Source organism: Cladophialophora bantiana (genome assembly GCF_000835475.1).
Source record: "Cladophialophora bantiana CBS 173.52 unplaced genomic scaffold supercont1.26, whole genome shotgun sequence".
Lineage (NCBI taxonomy): Eukaryota > Fungi > Ascomycota > Eurotiomycetes > Chaetothyriales > Herpotrichiellaceae > Cladophialophora > Cladophialophora bantiana.
Genome location: NW_015971600.1, coordinates 141337 through 167623, shown reverse-complemented (window position 1 = coordinate 167623; position 26287 = coordinate 141337). Strand labels below are relative to the sequence as shown.

The following is a 26287-nucleotide window of genomic DNA, read 5'->3' as shown; positions in this document are numbered from 1 at the left end:
AGTTCTTGCCGACCGCCGGCTAGGTATTCCACACGTGTGTGAAATACGCCAAGACGCTAGTAATTATGGCTATAAAAGCAGCCTCCCCGACCACATAGATCTAGGATAGTCCAATACACTTTTACACTTCATTTCACACGTGCGAGATGAAAAGATGCAAATCGACGTCATCGCAGGCTGAGCCGAAGTTGAGCCGAAGTTGGCCCGAGCATGATTGAGCGTCTGTGAATTGAAGTATGATTATTGGATACACAGACATGTGTAGCGAACTGTGAGGGCTGCATATGCTGAACGACAGGATTTGCAATAACCAGCAGCACCATTCGCCCTTGAGACGACAACCACCCGAGACCGATTTTGTTGATAAAGCAGTCCATACTCCTCCCGTGAGGGAAGCGTGTTGTCGGGACTAATAAACATGTTTGCTGTACTTTCGCCATACCGTTTTCTCATTGACACCTGGGGTCTTACTATCGTGGTCTGCGTCACTTTTGCCGTTGCTCCTTCAATACCCACATGAACTCCGCTTCCTCCCTGTTCTCATGCTCAGATTCGACGAATGCGGCGGGGAGCAGGAGGATGAAGGTTCCTGCCACCGCTCTGCCTAATCATCCCGCATATTTGACATATTAACGCGCCGCATGGCCATAATCCGCGCGAAGAACCACCATCATGTTTTTCAAGACGTTGGTGGTCGCAATACGTGGCCTCGTTATCAGTCAGTAGCTCAGAAGTTGCAATCTAGGGCGGCTTTGGTGCTCACCTTGCCTCTTTTGCCCGTTGCCGTGGATGCTTCTCCTTCGCCACTCTCTTCGGTCTCAGTATCCCCCGGTTCACTGTAGGACAGATGATCTTCACGTGGCGGGGACATCTCAGGACGTGCAGAACATGAATGACGACGACTCGCTTCATCCACTTCAGCGCTGGTAACTCCCAGGGTGTGGGTGCGAGCGGCACCATGCTCGTCGACGGCGGGTTGTGACAATGCGGTCACAGCAGGTTCAGATTTTGCCCTCGAACGGGTCTGCATGTCGGTCGGCGACCTCCATGGGGATTTTATCGGTATGCAAATCATACTCACCTGTATGGGACAAGTCATCCTGGGTCGGCGGGAAAGCAAGACTAGATGAGACACAGTAAGCAAAGTACTAAAGGAGAGGAGATCGATGATCAAAGAGATCCTTACGGCAGATAACGAGAATAAGCATCCACGTCACTATCCGTGAAGTTGCAGAAGATGATTTTGTCCAGTTGAACTCCTTTTGGCTCCTTCACGAACGCATAGATCTCTGAGATGGCAGCTCGAGCTGCGGCACGGCTGGGATAACCGTAGACACCAGTGGATATGGCGGGAAACGCAATGGTCTTCAAGCCATGTTGGACAGCAAGATTGAGGGCACTGTGGTACGCAGCACGGAGAAGAGGTTCAGACGCCGATTCGCTTCTGAAGATGGGTCCAACCGCATGGATCACCTTTTGGCATGGAAGGTTGTATGCATCAGTTATTTTAGCAGAACCTGTTGGACATCCACCAAGCGCAGCACATTCTTGTAGCAATCTAGGGCCGGCAGCACGGTGAACCGCTCCATCAACCCCGCCTCCTCCACGGAGGGCAGGATTGGCCGCCGTGACAATGACGTCGACCGACAGCGTTGTGATGTCTGCTTGAATGGTGCAGATCTTGTTATTGATGGCCTGGTCCGGAACGGGGATTCCTTCCATGAATGAAGGACTGAGCAGGTTATTGCGATAGAGGAAAGAGAGGGTAGGAACGTCCGTGATGGGTAGGGGATTTGCAATCGAAAAGAGATTCTCCATGGCTCGTGTCTGAGTCAGTGGAAGTGTATACGAAAGGAGAAGCGCTGCGCAAAGGAGAGGATGAAGATATTGAGTGCACGAGGGGGCAAAAGCAAGAGAAAAAGCAGAAGCATGAAGTGAGACAAAGAGTGAAAGTGAGCGATGAGTGAAAGATCAAGAAAGTGAAGCTGCGCGACATGCGGGGGGAGACCATGCTCTGTCACGTGATATGACGTCACGTGCCGGACTAGTGCTTGAAGTTGCAACCCCGTTGCCTGCGCTCCACAGATACCATTACCGTTCTCACTTGCATGGCTTACAGGGGTGTTGGTGTTCGCTTAGCCACGGAGGGCGACCTGCTCCAGATCCAGCGGATCTTTGAACATTGGGTGCTGAAGACTTCCGTCTCCTGCCTGATTCAAAAGCCCCCGTTCAGGCTTATCGAATACCGCTACAAGGAATGCGTTGATCGGAAGCTTCCCTATATGGTAGCATGCGATCTCGATGACCACGACCATGTTGTCGGTTATGCATACGCGTCACCCTTCCGTGGGTCCAGCATGGGATACGGTCACACTGTTGAAATCAGCCTCTATGTTCATCCACAGCACACGAATAACGGTATTGGGAGCAGATTGATCGAGCGGCTTCTCGACGCACTCCGTTTCACTAGACACATTGCCTGGGAGTTAGGTCATGAGTTTGATGCGAAGGTGTATCCAGTGAGAAAGGTGATGGCTATCATGGCTGTTGACGAGACTGTTCCCGATCAGGGTATTCGGTTGCGAAACTGGTACCTGAAACGGGGTTTCGAGGAGGTGGGAAGACTCAAAGCTGTTGCTTTCAAGAGAGGCAGAATGTAAGAGAGCAAATCAAGAGGCGATCCGAATGCTAACAAGTTATGTTAACAGGCTTGACACCATATACCTCGAGTTCCACCTGCCTTGATAAAGATGGCCGAAGCTTCTTCCGAACCACGTCTTTCACCTCCCTCCCCCCCTGTATTAGCATCTAGCACTGTGGAGGCTTTGGTGCTATGACTCAAGAGATGGCGGCTATGTGGAAATAGATTCAATGTGCTCCAGGCACCAGTTTCCACCCACCTGCGGTTCTGAGAAGTGCCTTCGCCATGGCACGCACCGCCAACATCATTCGATATCGTGGAGAGAGGGCAATCGAGTGAGCCAGTCTTGACATTGTCGACGTCGTCCGACCCAAGCAACGAGACTGAAGTATCAATTGATGCAGTCTTTGCAACCGGAAATTATGACCCTGCCTCCGTTGCCGCTATTCTACAGCATGATAACACTTCCCGTTCAGGCTGTGAGACAAGATACGCCTTCACAAGCGCTCGTCTTCGATCCACACCCATAACCCTTCATCTTTCGCATCCCACGTCAAGCCAGGACAATGAAAAATACTTCGCTCTATCGCCTTTTTCTCCTTTTCGGCTTGTGAACTCTCCACCGTTACACATAGGCTATTTCGGGAAACATAGGCCTGATGATTGTTCTTGAATAGCCAGATCATATACATTTATCTGGAACAGCGCTACCTTCTTCCGCGTTCCCCTCAACTTGTGTCAACGTCCACATGAGAGTACCCGTGCTGCGATTCCCTCAGTGTTAACCACATGAGCTCTAACCGGAACGGAATAGCGTATTTCCGGCGTAGCCTCGTATCGGAACGGAATAGTGTACTTTTGGCACAGCCTCGCGTAGTAACACCTCGTGTTTCCCACTTCAAGCTCACCTTCATTGCAAACGCATTTGTCGACTTGTTCAGGCAGAATCAAATAATCCTCCCGTCCCCCGCTGCAGTGACGCGAATGGTGCGCCACGATTGACTGACCTGGCTCGCGGCTTTTGCCGTTGGTGAATACAGAAGTCTGCCTTGTCTGCCTCACCTGCTCAAAACTATCCAGCGCGGCTGCCTACTTCTCAGGTGACACTGAACTTAAATCACCCATTGTTCCTCTCCTTCTTCCTCCATCTCTTTATCTCTCCATCTCTTCCACCCTTTCAATCATTTGAAACACTGACTTCTCCATCATGTCCTCCTGGTACCATGACCAGCGCCGCCTGTGTGGGTGCTATGTCCCCGTTCAGAAGCCCGGAACCGAAAGAAAGTATCTTCCTCAAATTGAATTGTCCTCACACACAAAAATTCTGGCAACAACTTCGCGCACCACCTTGAAACAGAGCTTCGTCAACAACGGAGACCACAGTCTTGATCAAGTCCATTACACCTTCCCACTCTATGACGGAGTCAGTGTGGTTGGCTTTAAATGCACTATTGGCGCAAAGACCATCGTCGGTGCTGTCAAAGAGCGACAACAGGCGAAAGCAGAGTACCAGGCAGCGGTTGCGCAGGGCGAAGCAGCTGCTCTGCTCGAGCAGCTGCCCGAAGCCTCTGACGTCTTCACCACGTCAATCGGTAATGTTCCTGCTGCAGAGAAGGTCCATGTCGAACTGGTATACCTCGGTGAACTCAAACGCGATGCGGAAACCGATGGCTCACGCTTCACTATTCCAACCATCGTGGCGCCTCGCTATGGGCCACTATCGAGCGACTCTGCTGCCGCCGTCCAGAGCGCCGCGATTGGCAAAGGCCGTATCTCCATATGCGTCGATGTGACGCTTGAAGAAGGTTTGATCGTGCGCGGCCTACAGTCCCCAAGTCATCCAATCGCAGTTACCATGGGGCGTACATCTATCATGGCCGAGGACTCGTTCAACAACAATCACGCTTCGGCTACGCTAACTCTCGGTACTACCGAACTCGAGAAAGATTTCATTCTCGTTGTCCTTGCTGAAGGCACTGACACTCCTCGTGCCTTGCTCGAGACTCACTCTACAATCCCCAACCAACGCGCACTCATGGCCACGCTGGTTCCAAAATTCAATCTTCCCAACATCTCCCCTGAGATTGTGTTCATTGTGGATAGAAGTGGGAGTATGCATGGGAAGATCGGACTCCTGGTTGCCGCCATGAAGGTTTTTTTGAAATCGCTCCCAGTGGGTGTGAAATTCAACATCTGTTCCTTTGGAACGCGGCACTCCTTCCTCTTCAAGAGAAGTAAAACATACGATCAGTCAAGTCTCAAGGATGCTCTCAAGCACCTAGAGACATTCGCAGCAGACTATGGCGGCACGGAAATGCTCCAACCAGTGAAGGCGACGGTTGAGAACCGCTACAAAGACCTCTCCCTCGAAGTCATGCTTCTCACCGATGGTGAAATCTGGAATCAAGATGACGTGTTCGCGTTCGTGAAGCAGACGCCCAACGCCCGCTTCTTCACACTAGGTATCGGTGATGGCGCTTCGTCTGCACTTGTGGAGGGGGTCGCCCGCGCCGGCAATGGTTTCGCCCAGTTTGTCGGCACAGATGAAAAGCTGGACAATCGGGTGGTTCGCATGTTGAAGGGCGCCCTTACCCCCCATATCACTGACTACACACTCGAGGTCCAATTTGGGGAGGACGTGGAGGATTTCAAAGATGAAGACTTCGAGATGGTTGACCCAGAGGACAAAGAAGCTGAAGATGATGTCGTGCCTGATCTGAAGAAGCCAGAGGGGAGGACACCTATTTCCCTCTTCAATGCCAATGCGACCGAAGAACCAACCAACCCTCCTGTAGGTCGCTATGAAAGCTTGCCAACTATCTCAGTGCCAAGAATCCTCCAGGCACCCCATAAGATTCCGCCACTATTTCGGTTCAATCGCACCACTGTCTACCTCCTTTTCAGTCCCGAAGCGACCCGCAAAGTACCCAAATCAGTTGTGCTTCGCGGCACCAGTGCGCATGGTCCTCTCGAACTAAAAGTTCCTGTTCAAGATATCGGCATGGGCGAAACAATTCATCAACTGGCGGCCAAGAAGGCAATCCTCGAACTCGAAGAGGGCCGTGGCTGGATTACCGAAGCACGAAGTTCTGGGGGGCAACTTCTCGAGTCTGTCCACGAAGGAAAATGGGATCTCATTGTCGAACGAGAAGCTGTCCGCTTGGGTGTCCTTTTCCAAGTCGGGGGGAAATGGTGCTCATTCGTGGCTGTTGATAACCATGGCCAGCGAATTGATGAGAGGGTCTCCATGGGGTCGGCGCCTTCTGTGCAGACGAAGGGGTTAACAGGTCGCGTATCGCTCTATGCAGCGCCCGGTGGATCCTTCGCTGGAGGGGGGTTTGCTTGTAGAGCGGGTGCGACTAGCCCACGGGCCGACGGCCAAATTTTGCGCCCGTCGGCTGTCGCCGCCGCCGCACCCCCGCCAGCTGCCAGGGCACCGCACCGGGGGGGCCTCTTCGGAAGCGTCGCTTCTACACCAGCCACCACTACAAAGAAGACGAGGGCCCGATCTCTTAGAATGGGATTTGGGTTTGGCTCAACACGCAATGAAGAAGATATTGCAGGTGAGGCTGGCGAGCACGCGGCACCGGTTGACCTGACGACGCTCAGTAACACGGAAAAGATGCACCAGATTATAGGTTTGGAGGAGTTTGACGGGTCGTGGCTCCGTTCAAAGAATCTTCTCGCCCTCCTTGGGGTTACTGAAGAGCAATTTACCAGCGTTGACATCTTCACTGAAAAAGGCGAGGATGCTATCAAAGCCACAGTGCTGGCAGTTGCTTGGTTGAAGGTCAAGGTTTTGCCAGAGAAAGACGTCTGGGAGATGGTGGCTGACAAGGCGATGGGATGGTTAGCGACCAGACTTGGAGGTGAGGGAAATGCGAATAAGGCTGTTGAACAGGCCAAGGAATTGTTTTGAAGAGACATAAGGTATCCTTCTTGCCGTGCGTTGGAGGAAATAAGAAAATCATGTAGAGAAAACGAGATAGTTCCAATATTAGTCTCAGCCTCGGCCAAGAAATTGGTTGATATTATTGTCAACGGGACAATGTCATGGCTGAGTTTTCTTCAAGTTGTTGTCAGTTTCAACCGTAAGCATTCGCCACGATCTCTGCTCAACGCCATGATGTTGAGAGGACTTGCGGTGAGGATGTGACGCCTTCCTTTGTCCAAGCCTTTCGGCCGGGGTATCACTGATGGCTTCGGTGATGTTAGCGACCAACTGGGACACAACATGGAGCACGGCTAACATGTTTGTTTTGCATTGTTGGCTTTCACGGCCAGTGCCTGGGCTGGTGGACACTTCTGGCTGTGTAGATACATGTGTACGAGGTACTCGGTAGTAGCGAGGCCAGCGCCACCAGCACCAGCACCGGCACTGGCACCGGCACACTTCTATGCTCCCTCCTCCATCCTCTCTCCTTCTGTCCTTCTGTCCTTCTGTCCTCTGTCACTCTTTCCTTCTGTCGCTATTTCCTTCTCGCCCGCTCAATGCCGATCCTCATTCTGTCTCCTGCCTGCCGTCGGCTCTCAGGTTGCAAAGGCCACCCTGCCAAAGAACTTTCATTCCGCTGTCGTCCATTTCTTCCTTTGTAACTCGAAATATTCTCACTGGGACATGCTTTTTCATTTACATTTGAGTTTTCTTTTGTTTACACTTGACTTTGCGTTTGTATGCATACCACACAAACCTTCATATCCTCTTCGCGACCAAAGCCATGTCCAAGCTCTCTCCCCTCTTCAAAGGTTGCCTCCCCTCACGAGAGCGGCGTCAGGCTCACCGCTCCCGGCCCACTTCCAGGAACGGCGTCTTGACCTTGACCAGCTTGCCACCAGAACTTTTGCTGTGCGTCGCCGACTTCTTACCGCCGAGCTCTGTTGCATCCCTTGGGTTCGCTTCCAAATACTGCCGGGCAGTGCTTGACAAGCGACATGATATACGACTCGAACAAGATCCTGAAGAGAAGGCTCGGTTCGTTCAAATGCTGGAGAGAGATGTTCCACATATGGTGGCATGCTACAGCTGCAAAGTTCTGTTTGACTGGAGAAAGAAACCGAAAGGGGTTTGCCCAAACCACGACAACCATCCGAATCTCAATCGTGGCTCACTTTGGTGCTATGCCCATCGGCCCCCTTTCATTTCTCGGGAGACGGTGGATGCTTTCCTGAGGGGATATGAGAAAGGCCCCAAGTATGGTCCACAACTTGCCGAACTCGTACACGAGTGCAAGGGTGATGGTGGATGGTACCCGACCAAGGGTCAGAAGATCGCGAGGCGTCTCGACGCCCGTGTCCAGCTCGGAAAACTCTTACTTCATGGCGTGTATACACTACGTGTTACTCTTCCGTCACTTCCAATGGCTTTTGCCCCAGGATATGTCGATCGATCCTTTAGGCATATACTTCTACCTGAAATTATCAAGTTCAACGGCATCGGCTGCGTTCACCTGAGAAATTCCCTGCCGCTACTTCTTATTGACGCCGTCCATCACCTGGAAGGCGGCGTGCAAAGGCCAATATGCTATGATTTGATCAATTGCGGCTATTGCGCTACCGATCTGCGTGTCCGGACGGCGGTGGGAGAGGATGCATTCCTCACAATCGCGGTGGAGATGTGGCGATCTCTGGGAGGCAGAGATCCTGCCACGAGACATCCTCTTGAAGATGCTCACTTCCAACCGGCAGACACCAGACATGACCCCCTGGATATCAGCGAACCCCCAAGCCGGAACCTTGAAGACATGTTCAACGGAGAATGTGGGACACTACGTGAAGGGCCCCCAAATCGACAGACGTGGCTTCAGGTGTGGATGTCTGTTTTCGGCCAGGACGGTGCGGATTTTTGGGAAGATCTCGTCGACGACAGCGACTCTGCAGTGACAGTGCAAACCCGAGTACAACGTCGGTCGCGGTGGCAGTGTGCGGTACAGTGAGAGTCAAAGAACAGATGGTAATGCGCGGTCTTGAGCATGTTGATTCTCCTTTTTGGGAATCATGACTAACACACACTCAGATCTGACCGGCAGGGATAGGGGCATTAACTCTAGCGAATCCGCCTCCGCGGCAACACCTACGGGATTCCAAGCTCTCTTTTGACGGAGGGGATTAGTCTATCTTTTCAAAGCAGCTGGGTTACTTTGCGCCGGGAGAAGACGATGACATTGACATAGTAGCGAGAGTGATATTTCAGCCTTGCCGCAGAAGTCGATCAAGAAGAGGACCTGGTTACCCCATTACTACCTCGCTGCATGCGGCCTTCTTTTCATAGAACACACGAGTGTTAATATCATTCCCACTCCAAGTTGTCTCATTGATCAATCAGATCGCTCAATAACCTTTCTTTTCGCCATGTCCCAACACGGTTCGTAAGGCGGGGCCAAGGTCCGCGGTCTTCCTAGCGAATGCGTTGGAGAAGCCTAAAGTTGGAGCACGACACCTTTTTTGTTCCCCGCCTTGGGTCTCTACCGAATACCCGGAGCCCGGCTGACAGTTATATATGACGCCTCTACTCGAGATAACTTCAATATGGAATGCATGCGTTGATCTACGGGGCTTCAGCATAGTAGCTCCAGGAAAGAAAAACAGAAACAGAAGGCATCAAAGAAACAATGGTGGTTGCAATCGTCACGGGGTCATCGAGAGGAATAGGAAGAGCAATCGCCCTGCAGCTGGCGGACGATGGCATGGACATTGCTGTGAGGAATCTATCCCATCGGACAATTCTGTGCACTGCATGGTATTGCAACCTCGGGGCTAATTCGCACTGGCAGTTGAATGATATACAAGCTCAGTTTCCAGATCTCGAAGGCGTCAAAGCCGAGATTGAGAAAAAGGGTGAGGTGATGTGCTGTCTTCTCTTCCCCAGCGAATAAGAAATTCGGTTGTAACACCCCAGTTCTGTGCTCCAGGCCGTAAAGCCTCGACTTTCGTCGCCGATGTCAGTGTTGAGGAACAAGTCCAGAAGATGGTCGCCGACGTTGTGGCCGAGTTTGGAGAACTGAATGTAAAACTGGCCTCCTGCTTGTCACCGCCCTTGAACAACTCTCCCCAAAGTCCATTTTGTTGATCCTGGTTACCTACAGGTCATGGTCGCCAACGCCGGCATCCTCGTGCCAAAATCCATCCTGGAAGTCAGCGTCGCCGAATGGGACAGGGTGCAGTCCGTTAGTTAGCAAAATGCGGCCCCCTCCATCGCCTCCCTCGTCCAGGTCTCGTTGTTCCGATCCCAATCTAACAGCACTGCCAGATCAACGTGAGGGGAGTATTTCTGTGCTATCGAGAAGCGGGTAAGAGAGACTCATCAGCAATGATTGTGGAAGGGGGCCGGAGAGACTGAAAAATGGACCAAGCCAAGCAGATGATCAAACAGGGCAAAGGCGGAAAGATGGTGGCGGCTTGTTCAACAGCAGGATATCGACCGGTAAGAGCGAAGCTCGTCAGAACCTCCTGGTCCCATTGCCAAAAAAGAAAAAGGTTATCCCGCGTTTGTTGACTCGATTTCTCGGGGCCTATTAGTCCGCAAGCCACAGTGTCGCCTACTCCACCAGCAAATGGGCTGTTCGGGGCCTGACCCAGTCGGCCGCGCTGGAGTTTGCAAAATACGATATCAATGTGAGTGGAGTGCCTTATCCACTGGCGAAGAAGGGCGGCACAGAGTGCAACTGACATGGTAAATAGGTTAATGGTTTGTTTGTGCCAAAGTTCTAGCTTGCCTGTCCGTTTGCTGACAAGCCACCCCCTCTAAAACAGCATACTGCCCTGGGCCCGTTGACACGGATGTGAAAACCCCCCTCCCAAAAAAGGCTCACCTTGTCTCTCTCTTGTAGCTCTTGCTGACTGCCCATTTGCCAGATGTGGCGTCAAATCGATGCCAGCATCGCGGAGCGCGAAGGCCTTGAGAAAGGCGTGGCGTTTCAGAGATCCGTCGAGTCTCGAGCCGCTCTCAAGCGCGCTCAGGTAAGCCCAAGACCAAGCCCAAGACTGGCTGTCTCGACTCTTGAGCACACCCCATCCACCCTCCGGTGGCCGGCTTGTGTTTCTTCTTCTTTGGGTTGATGTGTGCTAATTGGCTCGCTCCAATGTGACCAGACACCCCAGGACATCGCGAACCTCGTCAGTTTCCTGGTCAGTTCCAAGGCAAGGAACATCACGGGGCAGAGCGTCTTGTGTGACGGAGGTGAGTGATACGATACCGATACACCAGTATTGTCATTACATTACTATACACTCTATCGTCATTACACCACAATACAACCCCCTTCCCCCAAAAATCGCCCGCCCAAGACTTGTGAGAGTTGACTTGTCTTTTTCTGTCCATCAAGGCATTTCCTTCTCTTGAGCCGGGATGCGGTGGTACGAAATGAATATCCACCTTGCGCTCGCGATTTATCACGCCCGCTCAATGGCCAAACACGGAGATGTGTTGACGATGAGGAGGGGAGAAGCTGAAGAAGAAGTTCGACCATCGCTACCACTGTACAAACTCACGCCCCGAGGTTGAGGTTGTTGGTGCAATGGCCGGGTCAAACAAAACCTGCAGTCTGCATAGGTCTATAGTTGCAGACAGCGGCGAGCAAGACTCTTTGATGACAACGCAATATATTATATGTCTGCGAACCATGCCAGCCTCCCGCCGTGGTCTTTTGTTCGGTTGTTCTCCGAAATGCGTCCAACAAATGAAACCCACAAACAAATAAACTTGCTAACTCCCCTCCCATCCTATATATATAGTCAAGCGCGGGGCGCCGTTGCCATTCCCATTCTCCCTCTCCTTCAAGTCTGGTCGCCCCCTCAAGGCTTGGCCTCCCCCCGGAAAAGTCCCAGTAGATCAGAAGCTGTGCAAAGGTGGGGTTGCCCGGTAAGGCGCTTGGGCTGTTGATCCTCCTGTTGGTGACCGCGGGGTTGCAGCGATGCGCCAGAAATTCTTTCAGCTCGACCAGTTGCTCCTCTAGCGGCCGCCGATTGCGCTGGAAGTATCGGTATAGGCTGGTCTGTTCTTCTGACCTCGTCCTCCTTTCCTGCTCGTCATCTATTGCGTCCTCCTGTCTTTCCCTCTCCCTCCGGCGTGTTATGATGTCTATCCCGGATTTGTCCTCCAGTGTCTTGAACCCCCGGATTCGCTGGCGTGCCGTCATCGGGGCCTGTTCTCTCGCGGCCCTACCAGCTCTCTCGGGGCGAACTCTCCCGCAGCCTTCGATAACGGCGACGCTTTGCCGCCCATCGCTCATAGCGGCAGGTTCTCGAGGCGTGTCTCTGGCAGCCTCGTCACCATTGTCAGGGTTGTCATTCTCGTTGCCATTGTCATTGCGGTTCTCACCATCACCTTCCTCGCTGTCACTCAGCACAATGATCAACCGTTCTTGTCCCCCCTCCGTGATGATGGTGTAACATTGCCCGTTGCGCTTGTTTGCGGTTTGGTCGTTGGCCTCGTGGTGGGAATTGGGGTCTTTATTCTCATTGCAATTGTCATGGCGGTTCGCACCATGATCCTCTTCGCGGTCACTCGGCACAATGATCGGCTGGGAAGTGATTTCGTTACTGCTCGTGGTCAACGCAGGCCCTGTTCAGGAATTCTTGGTAGGTGCTGTACCTAGCAGTTTCCACACTCCTCATCTGGACCGCGTCAGTGTTCGAGCTCGAAGCGTCATTGAGGCTTTGGAGCGCGAGGACCGCAAGCTCGGTCAGATTGTCGTTGATCTTTCCTCTCGTCCTGTCCGCGTGCTTGCCCATGCTCATTCCTAAGGCTGCGTCCGCGTCCTTGTCTACGCTCATTTCCGTGGTTGCACGCGTCTTCCTGTTTGCTGTTCCATCCGTGCTGCTGTCCATGATGCTGCCTGCAGTGCTATCCACGGTGCAATGCTGGCTGACAATGGTCCTGCACTTTTTTTCTCCCTGGAGCAGTATTTGGGGCTGCTCTGGTGTGGTTGCGTAGCGCTCTAAAATCCGCAAGTCAATGACTCGCCAAGTGCGTCACCGTTCGAACCCCGCACTTATACGAGATACGAGGGCTTCATGTCACATGACCTGTTCAAAACGCCGCACGTATCCTCGGTATTGAAGTCTTCATGGCCGTTGTTCTCAACGTGCTTCCGCGTCAGCTCATCTTTTGGAAGGGTATTTTGTTTTGCTTGTCGGGAGACATGGGACGACGACAGCTGGTGGAAATCGACAGCCCACAACGCGGGAGCAAGACAACGCACCCAACCTAGGCACGTTGACTGGCTGGCCCCCTCTTCTAGTGAGTTACTCTCTCACTCTGCCTTCGCTATCCCTTCTCAGTCTGCAGTGGTGTCTGCTGTCAGGTTTCCTATCGTATACTTGTAACTTGCTACGTCGGCAGCTCTCTGTGTCGGTGTCTTCTTCGTCAGAACCTCGTAGTGTCTGGGTCAGCAGTGCCTGTGTCAGGTCCCTTTGTTGTCGTTGTCAGTAGTTGTCCGTGTCAGTCTGCGTCAGTGTGTCCTTGTATCTGCGTGCATCCATGTCAGTATTAATCTGTGTCGTCTGCTGTTTATGTCAGTGTGATCCTATGTCAGCAGTCGGTTGCCGCTGTCGGTCGTTGCTGTGCTGCTGACAAAGAGATCCGCTCCTCACTTGCTCGGGCCACAAGGTTATACAGCAGATAGAGGGCTTACTTGGTTGTGGATTTTGTTTGCATGACCTATGGAGGAGGGGACACTACATGACTTTTTGGATCTGTGTGAGAGACAGGAGTCACACGGACGGCCAAATCAAGCAAGGAGGCTCTAGACATGATCATTGTCCAGGAACAATATAACGTTCCTCTTTCCCATCATCTTCCATACTCACTTTCCGTTCCATCAGTATTAATCCTTGTTTCTTCCGGTCCCATGCATGTTGCACCCAAGCAGGAGCAGTGATCATTCCCAAAAGCACCATTAGCTCGTCCCCACTCCATTGACGTTGATAAGAGATGAGCAAAAGACAACATGACAAAACCAGAAACAAGATTCGTTCCAGTGCAGGTGATGTGTTCCTCCTCCTGTCTTCCTTAAGCTCCGAAAATACCCTTAAATTTTGTCCCCTCCTTCCTTTCTCTCCTTTATATACCTTTTTGAAGATTGCGCAAGCAGCAACAACGCCAGCGGCGAAGGAAGACGGATGTCAAAACGCGGCCGATGGAAGAATGTGCGCCGTGAATACGGTATGGTATCGCCTTGCCTGGAGAGCTGTCATCTCGAGGGGGGTTACTGGAGCTTTCGAGTCAGCAATGAGACTGTCAATCTCATCTTGCCTAACATGGCTGAAGTCATCATTAACACATCACTTTATCAGCAACGGCGTCAACTCCTCCACCCCCTCACGCCGGCTTGCTTCAACAACATCTCCTGAAGCCTCCTAACTTCGTTTTCATCGTCATCATCCGACTCCTCTGCCTGATGTTCTTCACATTGTCCTTTCAATGCGCACATGATGGTCCGTCCGAGCGCCATGTCACCAGCGGCACGAGAGAGGAGTCTGCAACAAAGCCCTCCTAACGGGTCGCCGGTACATTCAGGCCATTGCACCATGCACCAGAGATCATTCTTGTCCTGGGCTGACTCGCTCTCTCTGCGTCTGTGCCTGTTGCACTGAACCCCATACCGTGGAAAGAATTGGATACGGGTGCTCTCACACCGCGCCAGCAGACGGCACGAGGTGGTGACACACATCTTGACATCACCCATTCCCGGGCCAGGACAGTTTGGAAATAGCCATATCTTCCACTCCTTCGGGGTTGTTGGGTCGAGGCAAGATCTCCAGTTTTCCAGTTCACACTGTTGGGCAAAACTCAAACCATCAGTAATCCTGTCGAAATCAAACTTCGACAGTTTTTTGTCATGGAGAATACGATCGGTGATTTGGCAAAGGGCATAGTCAAACTTCTGAGCTTCGGAAAGAACATCATTGCTGCAGGGTGAAGATGTAGAGCCGTTATTGCCAACATTCTCGGGGGTAGCATGATGGGTGGCGTGCGATCCAATCTCTTGGTTGGCATCGTCGTCGACGCTGCCATCGGACTTGCGACATCTTTCCCCGCGCAGAGACCGAAGGGTGATCTCAGAGGGAGGATTATCATCGAACACAGACGATGACGCTGAACCGTTGTCCGCAAATTGGGCCGATCTTGAGTCTTCATCAAAATCGTCACCTGCCCCATCATACGAGGTAACGTCATCATCGGTGGAATTGACGAAGGCAAAGTCGTCCTCGGTAGCATCCTCTGGAACAGGGTCGTCGTCATGAAGCTGCAAGACCGCGGGATCAATAAATGGAGCTGGTGGAAGAAGAGGGCTCAGAGAACTCAGAATTAGCTCCACGCACATGTTGGATCCGTGACCATGGGAGGGTGGGAGGGATGCTGGGGGTTGGGAGTGAAAGGAGGGAGAGAAAAGTGAAGTATAACGGACAAAGAAGTTGGAGGTAGAGGTTGAGAACGATGCAGAGAAAGAGGCAGGAGCAACCGGCAAAGAGGATGGAAATAGAGACTGCCACATCCATTCTCGCCTTCACTTAAATGAGGGACATTATAGACCTTGGAGCTCGCTAGGTATTGGAATCCCTTGATCGCGAGTTAGCGACTACTACCTCTTGCGGAAAGCGGGTTCCCTCCAGTTCGCGTGTATCGCCTCCCTCTTGATCTGCCTGCACTGAAATATTGACTGCGCTATGCCGAGGTGGCGTCTTGAACAGGCCTTTGATTTGTTATGTCTATCATCTTTAACGACTGGCGCAACAGTCACAGCCATAGTTTGGTTTTACCGCGCGGAAATTGCTCAAGCCAAGTGAGGGGTGCAGCAACGAGATGTTCGCAGGGGCCGCATCGAGGTAGAATGGTCTGAGCGCGTCTGTAAGGAGTTTCGGAGGGAGGAAGGGAGGTAGAGCTGTCTCATTCTTCTTCTCGCCCGGCTGGCCGGCCGGTCGGACTGATCTCAACTCAGGGTGACATGGGGCTGCTCAGCCCCAAGAGATCGACGCGACAAGAGACAACATGCAAGGAGGCTCAAAGCTGGTGGATGAAGAGAATTGCTGGAGCAAGAGCTGACGTCTGCGACTCTCTCATGTCACGTGCTCTGCCCTCCCCGCAGTCGCGGGCCGGTCCTTGAGGTATATCGACGCCCGCATCACCATCACAACCCATTTAATCTTGTTGTAATTTTCAGAGGACAGAAATATTACTGCTGTCATTAATTCCTCCCATTGTCACGCCAATCACAGCTGAATTCGTAGAGATGTACGTGGTAGACCCCAATGTTGTTGATCATTTGATGAAATGGCACAAGCTGAAGAGTTTGTCACGTGCTCTGGCCAAGGCGCCAATACCACAAACACACTAGCTGTTGGGCGTTGCCGCGCATGCCGGAAGGGAGCGTCGTGAACTGCGCCGAACCACGTACCACGTACACTGTAAGCAACTGCATCTTCTGCTTGAAATTCGTCTGCCTAACTAACGGCGATGTGATGCAACAGGCCCATTGATCTTCCCACTGTATCGTTTCTTCCATCTTTCCCTCGCATCCTTCCAAAGCAGTCAGACTGGCGTTCTTCGTGCCTCCAACCTACGACGCGGCCGGGAGACGGCGCTCAGGCGCAGGCGCAATTTACGACGGCTTCGGCAAGACTCAAGTCGTCGACGATCACTCTGCCCACATGGCCTATCCCGCTCTCGCAACCGGCACGGGTCGTAATATCGACATGGCCAAAACCGAGTCGGACCTCGCCATCAACATCCGCAAGGCAACGAACATCGAAGAGACGGCACCCAAGAGGAAACATGTTCGATCATGCATAGTGTACACGTGGGATCACCGATCCTCCTTGTCCTTCTGGGCTGGGATGAAGGTCCAGTATGTCTCCATGCTCCTCCTTGGCCGATGTACCTGGTCGGATGCTAACGATGAGGCAGGCCCGTCATGGCCGATGAGGTCCAGACCTTCAAAGCGCTGATAACCATCCACAAAGTCCTTCAGGAGGGTCACCCCGTGACGGTCAAAGAGGCGCAACAGAATATCAATTGGATCGAGAGTCTCGCTAGAGGCGTGACAGGAGAAGGACTGCGAGGATATGGTCCCCTGATCCGAGAATATGTCTTCTTCCTCTTGGCCAAGCTGGGCTTCCACCGCAACCACCCCGAGTTCAACGGGTTATTTGAGTATGAAGAGTACATCAGCCTCAAGTCGATAAACGATCCGAACGAGGGTTATGAGACTATCTCGGACTTGATGACCTTGCAGGATCAGATTGACACTTTCCAGAAGCTGATCTTCTCCCACTTTCGTGGCGGCTCCAACAACGAGTGTCGCATTGCAGCCCTGGTGCCACTGGTTCAAGAAAGCTATGGCATTTACAAGTTCATCACCAGCATGCTCCGGGCGATGCACACGACAACGGGCGATGATGATGCTCTGGAGCCTCTCCGCACTCGATACGACGGCCAGCATTATCGTCTCGTCAAGTTCTACTACGAATGCTCCAACCTGCGATATCTCACGTCCCTCATCACCGTCCCCAAGCTCCCTCAAGACCCTCCCAATCTCCTTGCCGACGACGAAGAAAAGCCCGCCCTCCCCAAGCGACCGGCGAAAGAAATCGAGAAACCTCCTACTCCCGTGACGAAGAATGGGACCCCGGACACACAAAAGGATATCGAGGACTTTTGGACAAGAGAAGCGCAGAGACAACAAGAAGAGTATGAAGCGGAGCAACGACGGCTGCAACAACAATGGGAAGAGCAGCAGAGGCAACAAATGCTGGCGCAGCAAGAAGCGCAGCGCCAGTTTGAAGAGCAACAGAGACTGCAGGCGGAGCAACAACGCCTTGCCCAAGAACAGCTTCTTCGAGACCAGTACGCTGCACAAACACAAGGTCGTCTGGCTGAGCTGGAGCGGGAAAACCTCAACGCCCGGGCACAGTATGAGCGGGACCAGTTGATGCTTCAACAGTACGACCAACGCATGAAGGCCCTCGAGGAACAGCTGCAACAGCTCAATGCCAACTTCCAGATGCAATCACAATCCAAGGACGACCAGATTGCTGCGCTGCAGGAGCAGGTCAACACGTGGCGATCCAAGTACGAGGCGTTGGCGAAATTGTACTCTCAACTCCGACAAGAGCATCTCGATCTTCTTCAAACCACAAAGTCCCTGAAGTTGAAAGCGGCATCAGCCCAAGAAGCCATTGACCGCCGAGAACGCCTCGAACGTGAGATGAAGACCAAGAATCTCGAACTGGCCGACATGATCCGCGAACGCGACCGCGCCTTGCACGAAAAGGACCGCGCCCAAGGTTCCAACCGTGAAGAAGTTGAGAAATTGAAGCGCGAACTGCGGCTTGCACTGGAGAGGGCCGAGGATGCCGAGAGGTCCAAAGGATCTGAACTGTCGTCCATGCTGGCCAAATACAATCGTGAAATGGCGGATCTTGAAGAAGCCGTCCGCGCCAAGACAAGACAGCTGGAGGAGATCCGCGCCAAGCAGGGCGAACGCAACTACGACCACGAAGCCGCTCTCCGCGAGAAGGATGACGAGATCGAGATTTACAAATCGGGAATGGAACAGGCGTTGGAGGAGCTCGAAGAACTCAAGTTGGGACACGGCGAATCAGACGGTGCGCTGGATGGCGCCATCGACGAGGTGATCAAGACGACCGTCGACAAGATCAACGATATTATCGACTCCGTCCTCCAGAGCGGCGTGCAAAGAGTGGATGACGCTATGTACGAACTCGACTCTCCCATGCAAGCCGGCAATCAAAACGCCACGGCCCCTTATGTCTTGTCCCAGATCGAAAAGGCCTCGGCCAGTGCGACCGAATTCTCCACCGCCTTCAATAACTTTGTCGCGGATGGACCCAACAGCCCACACGCCGACATCATCAAGACCGTCTCCATTTTTGCAGCGTCCATCGCCGATGTTCTGTCTAACACCAAGGGCCTGACCCGCCTCGCAACCGAGGAGAAGAAAGCCGACCAATTGATCGACTCAGCTCGGCAGTCAGCCATTTCCACGGTTCAGTTCTTCCGGAATCTCCAGTCGTTCCGCCTAGAAGGACTTGAACCCGTGCAGAAAACCGATGTGGTGATCAACAGCAACCACGATGTGCTCATGAAACTGCAAAAGCTGTCCAAACTCGCTGATGCCTTTGCACCAAAGGGCAGCAAGCTCAAGACTACCGGTGACTTGGGTGACCTGGTTGATTCGGAGTTGACCAAGGCCGCCAACGCAATCGATGCCGCCGCGCAACGGCTCGCGAAAATGAAGAGCAAGCCTCGCGAGGGTTATTCGACATACGAGTTGAAGATCAACGACTCAATCTTGGAAGCCGCCATCGCCGTCACCAGTGCCATTGCACAGCTGATCAAGGCTGCCACGGAATCGCAGAACGAGATCGTGCGTGAAGGAAGAGGATCCTCGTCTCGCACCGCGTTCTACAAGAAGAACAACCGATGGACGGAGGGATTGATTTCCGCTGCAAAGGCCGTTGCCACATCGACAAACACCCTCATTGAAACCGCCGACGGCGTCATCTCCGGCCGGAACTCCCCCGAGCAGTTGATCGTAGCGTCGAACGATGTCGCTGCCTCGACAGCACAACTAGTTGCCGCATCCCGGGTCAAGGCGAGTTTCATGTCTAAGACACAGGACCACTTGGAACAGGCCAGCAGGGCCGTGGGAGCGGCCTGTCGTGCATTGGTCAGGCAGGTACAGGATATAATCAAGCAGAAGGCGAAGGATGAAGGAGACTCCATGGACTATTCCAGGTTGAGCGGACATGAATTCAAGGTCAGGGAAATGGAGCAGCAGGTATGTGTTTGTCATCTTTCTTCTTCGCGATTCTGCCTCTGCAGGATTCATGTACTGACTTGTGGTTGTGTTACAGGTCGAGATCCTCCAGTTGCGGAATGCGCTGGATGCGGCGCAGGCGAGATTGGCGGAGATGCGGAAGCTCTCTTATCGCGAAGACTGAACTCCCGCCCTGCTGTCTTGCCTCCCTCCGATCCTGCCTCCCTCGCTCGCTCCCTCCACACCGCTGCTAGTAGGAGAAAGAAGCCCGGAGAACAAGCAATGTGGTTATGGCAAACGGGTACCGCATGGTCATGATGAGTGGACACGAATTAGGCTGATGATTATCAAGAGAAGGCCTGGGACTGATACACATACACACAAGCACAAGCAAGGTCGATTCAGCCCGGTTGGTTGGGACTGTTGGTAGCGGGCAGACTCGTCAAAAGGAGTATTTGATACTGGGTATATTGGTATAATACATTCAGTGTCGACGATCATGTTTCCCCGGCACTTGGGCATCTTTGCACTGAAGCCATTTCCCCCTTCACAGCTAAATGTTCACCCAAAATATCTCGATAGTCATTGTGAGAGAGCGCCTTTTGATATGATCCCGAGAGTCCGCAGTTTAGACGTAATTCCGAAGGTCAGGGAGCAGAACCCTTCGGATTCCGCCTCAAACCTCGGTGGACTAGACATGACAAATTGGAGCCAGAGATCGTGTCTGTTGTTCGAGCGCCCAGGCAATTTCTGTACCAACTGCACCAGCTGGCTACCGTCGACCTCTCCCATTCCGATGCCAGCGTCAAGGCTGGTTTGGGAGCACCTCATTTGGAAGAGCTCACGGGCAAAACAAACCCTGACTCGGCCCTCGAGAGTCTACTTCCGACGACGTCACTTGACCCGACTTGTTGAGTGTCTCCGCGCGAGATCACCCTCCAAAAAGCAAGGATAGACAATCCAGTTGTACTCACGCCCTTAGACGACCACCATCATGTTCGTCGTCCTCCATCCGGACGTCAACAAGTATACGGAGGACGATCGGTGCGTCGGTCCTCTTCGTCCTCATCCAACAGGACGCAGAAACGTAGTATACAGATGACGTTCGGTGCATCGACCCGGGTTTTTGACCGTGAACGCTCTCCCTTCCTACGTACGGTATCGGTATCTCGACCCAGAACAGACGTCCGCATGGCTGGAGATTGGATTGGAACGGACTGGGAGATTTCTTTCCGCTTCGCCGCCTTGAATGTCAACCGAGATGGAACCTGACATCGCGCATCAGAGAACTTTGTCCCACTTCATTTGAAAGAGAAAGGGGGCATTGTTTGGCCACCATCGCCGCGTTCTCTCCAAGGTCTCCAAGATTGGAACGTGAATCTCCGTTCAGTGTGTGCACTCTGTGAGCTACATGTCTCTCTTCCTCGCGGACACAAGGTTTCTCTTGGTACAGCGTCTCACAGACCATAAACTGGCTGAGTTCACTTTCGTTCAACGGCTCGACCTTCCTTTCCTTTACCCATTCAAAGTTTCTTTCCTTCAAGTGTTCGATATTTTTACCCTCCGGTCGTTCGAACTCTCTTTCTTTTGGCCGTTTAGGCTCCCTTTCCTGTACTGTTTAAACTCTTTTTCCTTTAGCTGTTCCGACTCCCTTTTCTTCCCTGTCCTCGGAAAACGCGAAAAGAGCCAAGCTGAGTTTGGTCTGAGCCAGGGTATAAGCGGAACACGTCTCCCTTCTGTTGAGACAAACGGTTGCGCGTGTGGCAGCGGGTTTCCTTTCCGCCATCACAACGCTCTGGATTCTCAATAAGAGGATTGCCTCTCCTCCGCTGCCTATTTTGAACTGGAGCACTCAAAAGTCTTGTCTCTTGCGGTCCATTCGTCCTAGTTTGGAGGGTTGGATCACCCGAGAGGTCAAGTATGGTCCACGTTTGTCCCGACTCTTCCTGTGGTACGCTGTGTATTGGAGAATCTTTGCAAGCGGCAAAACCTCTCCCCTTCCACTTATTTCAAGAAAAATGCCAGGACCGTAGCGAGGTTGAGGGGTAGACGTCTTACCCCATCTGCATAGATATATATATATATATATAATAAACTTAAGAGTCCTTGTCCAGACACAACGACTCTCGACCCGTTCGCGGGACAATATCAAAACAAGATGCAGTCTTCGATCGATATGACGAGGAAAGAGGTCATCGCGAGATCATACGAGCGGCCCTTGGAAAAAAGTTTGAAAACTCCCATGTTGAAGTGATAAAGCCGGACGTATCTGATTGTCCCAGTGTGCCGAATGATTCCGACTAACGGCAGGCTCGGGTGGAAAGTGCAACTGTTGAAGACATTTGCAAAGTCTAGGACATTTAGGGGAGGGACAACTTTGACGCAGGAACCACGACCCGTATGGGCTTGGTTCGGGTTTCGGAGGCTTATCGCCTTCGCTGAAGCGTCCGCGGTGTTCATCACTCGTCTCAGCTCGGTCAGCTGCTGAGTTTGAACCCATGCGATAACACTGTCGTTGAACACCCGCCATTATTGGCAGATGTGGACGTGCTGAGCCTAGCGACCCGACTCTTAATCGCTGTAGGCCCAAGGCTCCAAATTTTATCGACCGTACGGTATTCCCTCGAAGCGACTCCACCCCGCCAACTTTGGCGGATGTGGACGTGCTGAGCCTAGCGGCTCGATTTCAAGGGCTGTAGGCCCCCCAGTTTTTACCGACTCATACGGTATTCCCTCGAATCGAGTCCACCGCACCATTTTTGGGAGACTCGACCGCGGGGAGCCTAGCGGCTCGATTTTCAATGGCAGTAGATCTCCCAAATTTTGCCGACCGGACGGTGTTCCCCCGAAGCGAGTTCACCGCGCCGTTTTTGGCAAGAGTCTGCCTTGGGGAGCCTAGCTGCCCGATTTCCAATGGCCTTTGGGAAAGCCTTGGGCCTTCTTCCCGGAAGTCCTAGGAAGAGTCTTCAGATAAGGCTGAATCAAGCCAGCCCTTTCCACGAGAGAGAGAGTCTCGTGTCTCCAATAGGAAGAACGACGCAAGGGCCTTCACTTCTTGAAGAAATTCTGCCATTCTTGTGGGGAATACCGGCAACCGACAACAATGGCATATCCGCTAAATTGTTGACGGCGGTGACGCTGGTAGAGCAACAAGTTAGGTTGGTGTACACTCAATGCCGGGCCAACCAATATATATATATATATTGATATCGATGATGGTAAGGATGTCGGTTGTCCTTGGATCATCGAAGGAACATCTTGTCAGCGAGTGACTTGGCGCAACGATCCCGGGTTCATTGTTAGAATAGTTCTTTCGGTAGAATGTAAAATGCCACGCTGTTAAGGACTTTTGTTGCTCGGCTTCCAAAGTTCGGTGATAGAGTAACATATTACATTCCACCAAGAGTGCAAACTTTTGGTTGTCCGTAGAATTGAATGCAGGCAGTCCGTCATTCCTTGGGATGCGCGGCTGTTGTCGTCATCGTTGAAATGACAGGAGATCCTGTGAACGTGCGGGGGGTATTCTCGTTTTGTCACTCTTGATTCCAAATCTCCAAGAGTTGGTTTGTCTGAAGGAAAACCCATTGCGGACCAATCCCATATAGAAAAGTTAGAATAGAGCCGGGTTCTGTGAATGGTGAGGGCCTCGACGTTGCGGAACGAGGCCGTCAGCTATGTCCGGTGGCAAGGAACTGTACTGGTCCACCGGTCTCCCGAAATCTCTCAGATATTCGGAGTGAGGCGAGGTCGGGCGACAGGTTTCTTGGATTGGGTGGGCTGCAAACCGACTATCGAGCCACCGAAGAGGTTTCTGCAATGAGGCAACCTGTTCTCTTTCGAAACCGACATTTTTGGCCCCGAGTTGAGAAAGGGGAAATTGCCGATCATCTGTCGACATTAATCCTTTTGGGTGGTCAATACCCAATGGCGGCGCTCTCTTGAAAAGAGCCCCCTAGCCGGTTCGAGTGGTTGTCACCTGGCGTCTCAGTAGTAAGCGGAGCCTGGGCTTTATTAACCAAAACATTGTTGGAAGCGTGAGAGAAGGAACGGCGAGGGTAAGCGGCAGAGTTGTATCAATGGAACTCCGGTTCCCGGCCCTTGGGAGCCAGAACAGATGGCAACTATGCTGTGCTCAAGTTTGACGAACTTGAATGCATAGACTCATTCCATTAGAGAGTAGAAAAAGACCAGTGGGATGAATGAGAAAGCAAAGAAGAGAAAGGGGAGGTGGAAGTTGCTTTTTTGTTTGTGTTCGGCCCCCTTGCTTTGGGTCTAGCGGGTCTTGGCGCAGGTGGAAGCTCTGCGCACCACCTTCTCACTACTCACGCCGGCCGCAACCACATTGGTTCAATCACTGAATGGGGGCGATGTGTATCGACCTGTCTGCTTCCTTGCCTGCCTTTTTGCCTGTCTACCTGCCTGCGCCTCGCATCGTCGTAAACGGACACCGGAACCATTCTGTTAAGGCGGAGAAACACAAGACGGACACACACATCGGCAGGACGGAGAAAGTACACTACAGCGCGAATGCCAAAAGAGATCTGTTCATTCCAAAACATATAAACGATGGTTCCCGAGGAATTCTATACCCGAGCAAGTCCGTATCGTGAAACGATCGACCGTGGACCGAAGATTTGAATATGCAGCAGCAAAATAGCTGGAGCTGGGAGGTCTCGGCTTCCTCGCTGTGCCGGCGACACAGGAGTACTGACACCCTGAACCGCGTGAAGGTGCCTCCCATCGCAGGGCAGGGTTGAACATACGGTAACTACGCTGTGGTCAAAATCGGTGAACTTGGATGCATAGCTTCTTTGTTCTTCCAAAGTGAGATGAGCGGCTATTTTCTCTTTCAGTGTCTGAAAATTCTAGTCTACCTCGGTAGCCCACCTCCTTCAGACACTGAAAGGGAAAACAGCCATGGACCTCACTCTGGAAGAACAAAACTATATGTCCAAGTTCGCCAATTTTGAGCACAGCATAGTTACCATCCGTTCAAGCCTGGGTTAAACAAGTAGTGGTCGAAAGAGCTCATCCTGCGCCGCGTAGAGTATGTAGGTCTCGATCCATTTGTGGCACTTGAAACGGCCTGAACGTTTCTGTCTTCGAATCGCAATTTCTGCTTCTCGAACTTCCAGTCACTATCGGTCACTTATAGGGCCATTAGTCCTGTGTTGTTGTCAAAGACTCGGCCCATGTCGCGAATATCACTCATGGCCAGTTGAATAGATATTTGGTTGATAACTTCGGCGCCGCACAAGGCTGTTTTAGCTTCCTCCGGAGTGCCAATTGCTGTAGTTGTAGGGGGGTTTGCTTGACCACTTCACAAATTTTGATCGGCATCCTCGCCACAGGTTTGAAAGATTTTTCTAAGCTCGACTTTTCCCAGTTCGATAGGTCTCCGTGACACATGTTGTCGAGGTGCGTGTTGGGAAAGGATTTTCGTAAACGGGCCAACTAAGGCTACCATGCCTAGTTGCAAAGAAGGACGCAGCGATATACGTGCCCTATATAGTTGAAGTATGGCGACAGGTACTCAAGTTGATAATCATCCGCATCCTTTCCGCAAGATTGTAGAAGTTCGTGAGGCTCGAGTTTCAATAATTGGCGAACTTGAATACATAGGTTTTTCTGGAGATCGAGACTATGGCATGGAGGGAACAGGGGCGAGACTGGATAAGGTGGTGTTGCTGAGACGATATCGCTCTAGAATATGGTCAAGGGCAGTGTTTGCCGTAGCGATGGCGCCGATGTGAGAGGGGAGAGAGCGAAGTGAGCTTGACAAGGCAAAGGATTCAGCGATTGCAATTGAAAGATGGAAGACGAAGCGTAGGGAAGATTGTGCTGCCTTTTTACCCCTACTGTCGAGAATGCAAAACTCGCAACTCTTGGTGGACTCGAAGCGACCGGGGATGTTGTAATATTGGAGGGGCAGCGAGTAGCGCCGAGGAATAGAGGATGTGCCAATCCGTGTGTCGGTACCTCGTGAGTATGAGACCTTGACACGCCCCCGGAATGTTTTGGTAGTGTATTAGTGGGACGTGTCAGGCGGCCTCTTGGGGCCGCTCAACAAGTGGTCGACTTCAACGCGGTTCTTGATCGGGGGGTTAGCGAAGTGCGGTAAGTGGCCGAGTTCAACACGAACCCCAGGCTCTTGAACAGCTTGGTGGAAATTTGGCCAGGCTGTTGATACCTTGGGGGAAATTGAGCGACATATCACTCAAAAAATATTATGCCAACACCAAGGGACTGGTGCGCACAAAACGAGCCGAGACTCAACGACGAGTCGCCAAGAAACACGTGCTCTTTCCAGAAAACACAGTCCAAACGCTCCGCTGGTACCACTACAGAGGTTGACATGTCACAACAACAGAACGTCTCCCTTGGCAGATGCTATCGCCAATTCATCTTTCAGAAGCCAGGGATATTATGCAGCCACCCAGATTGAAATCCCAGGCTTGGTGAATGAGACGACCGCAGACGTCAAACGCGATATCTTCGCTGCCTCCGGGGTCTGCACCGAGTCAGTTGGTGGGCGACAACAAGAAGAACAACGACAATGGGTCGTCATGTCTTCCAATCAGGTAGTTCGTTGACCACTGCTGAATTAGAAATAGCTTTTCCGACGTGCCTGTACCCTCAGTACTTCTGGTCCCGCACCACGTAGACCAAGCAGCAAACGCGCAGGCCAACCTCAGTTCGGTTGTTGTATTCATTTTGATATATTGATGCTTTGGCTGTGAGCAGCTGACCGGCTGCAGGTCTGCACTAAGAGCATTCCGTTGTTCCTCCCCGCCCCATTTCCTTTGGGTTCAGGCTATATATTCGAGACCGCAAAACTCGCTGATGAAACCATTGGTTTGAGATGAAG

At 52.2% G+C, this 26287-nt stretch overlaps 8 protein-coding genes across 8 annotated transcripts; 5 read left to right on the top strand and 3 right to left on the bottom strand.

Annotated features, from left to right (window-relative positions):
- Positions 1-1182: 1182 nt before the first annotated feature.
- Positions 1183-1818, bottom strand: Z519_12123 (uncharacterized protein; the record flags this gene model as incomplete). Its single annotated transcript, XM_016769830.1, has 1 exon — positions 1183-1818. The coding sequence occupies one exon, from the start codon at positions 1816-1818 to the stop codon at positions 1183-1185; it is 636 nt and encodes a 211-aa protein (XP_016613889.1).
- Positions 1819-2108: 290 nt separating this feature from the next.
- On the top strand, positions 2109-2660 carry Z519_12122 (uncharacterized protein; the record flags this gene model as incomplete). The annotated part of the gene is made up of 1 exon (XM_016769829.1): positions 2109-2660. One exon carries the CDS (start codon positions 2109-2111, stop codon positions 2658-2660), a length of 552 nt encoding a protein of 183 aa, XP_016613888.1.
- Positions 2661-3848: 1188 nt separating this feature from the next.
- On the top strand, positions 3849-6560 carry Z519_12121 (uncharacterized protein; the record flags this gene model as incomplete). Its single annotated transcript, XM_016769828.1, has 1 exon — positions 3849-6560. One exon carries the CDS (start codon positions 3849-3851, stop codon positions 6558-6560), a length of 2712 nt encoding a protein of 903 aa, XP_016613887.1.
- Positions 6561-7359: 799 nt separating this feature from the next.
- On the top strand, positions 7360-8574 carry Z519_12120 (uncharacterized protein; the record flags this gene model as incomplete). Its single annotated transcript, XM_016769827.1, has 1 exon — positions 7360-8574. The coding sequence occupies one exon, from the start codon at positions 7360-7362 to the stop codon at positions 8572-8574; it is 1215 nt and encodes a 404-aa protein (XP_016613886.1).
- A 675-nt stretch (positions 8575-9249) lies between these two features.
- Z519_12119 (uncharacterized protein) lies at positions 9250-10696 on the top strand (the record flags this gene model as incomplete). Its single annotated transcript, XM_016769826.1, has 10 exons — positions 9250-9336; positions 9412-9480; positions 9537-9644; positions 9724-9804; positions 9888-9927; positions 9991-10061; positions 10157-10252; positions 10319-10325; positions 10391-10419; positions 10493-10696. The coding sequence occupies 10 exons, from the start codon at positions 9250-9252 to the stop codon at positions 10694-10696; spliced, it is 792 nt and encodes a 263-aa protein (XP_016613885.1).
- A 467-nt stretch (positions 10697-11163) lies between these two features.
- On the bottom strand, positions 11164-12466 carry Z519_12118 (uncharacterized protein; the record flags this gene model as incomplete). Its single annotated transcript, XM_016769825.1, has 2 exons — positions 11164-12178; positions 12231-12466. The coding sequence occupies 2 exons, from the start codon at positions 12464-12466 to the stop codon at positions 11164-11166; spliced, it is 1251 nt and encodes a 416-aa protein (XP_016613884.1).
- Positions 12467-13941: 1475 nt separating this feature from the next.
- Positions 13942-14964, bottom strand: Z519_12117 (uncharacterized protein; the record flags this gene model as incomplete). The annotated part of the gene is made up of 1 exon (XM_016769824.1): positions 13942-14964. The coding sequence occupies one exon, from the start codon at positions 14962-14964 to the stop codon at positions 13942-13944; it is 1023 nt and encodes a 340-aa protein (XP_016613883.1).
- Positions 14965-16288: 1324 nt separating this feature from the next.
- Positions 16289-19603, top strand: Z519_12116 (uncharacterized protein; the record flags this gene model as incomplete). Its single annotated transcript, XM_016769823.1, has 3 exons — positions 16289-16485; positions 16545-19440; positions 19517-19603. 3 exons carry the CDS (start codon positions 16289-16291, stop codon positions 19601-19603), a joined length of 3180 nt encoding a protein of 1059 aa, XP_016613882.1.
- Between the last annotated feature and the right edge of the window lie 6684 nt (positions 19604-26287).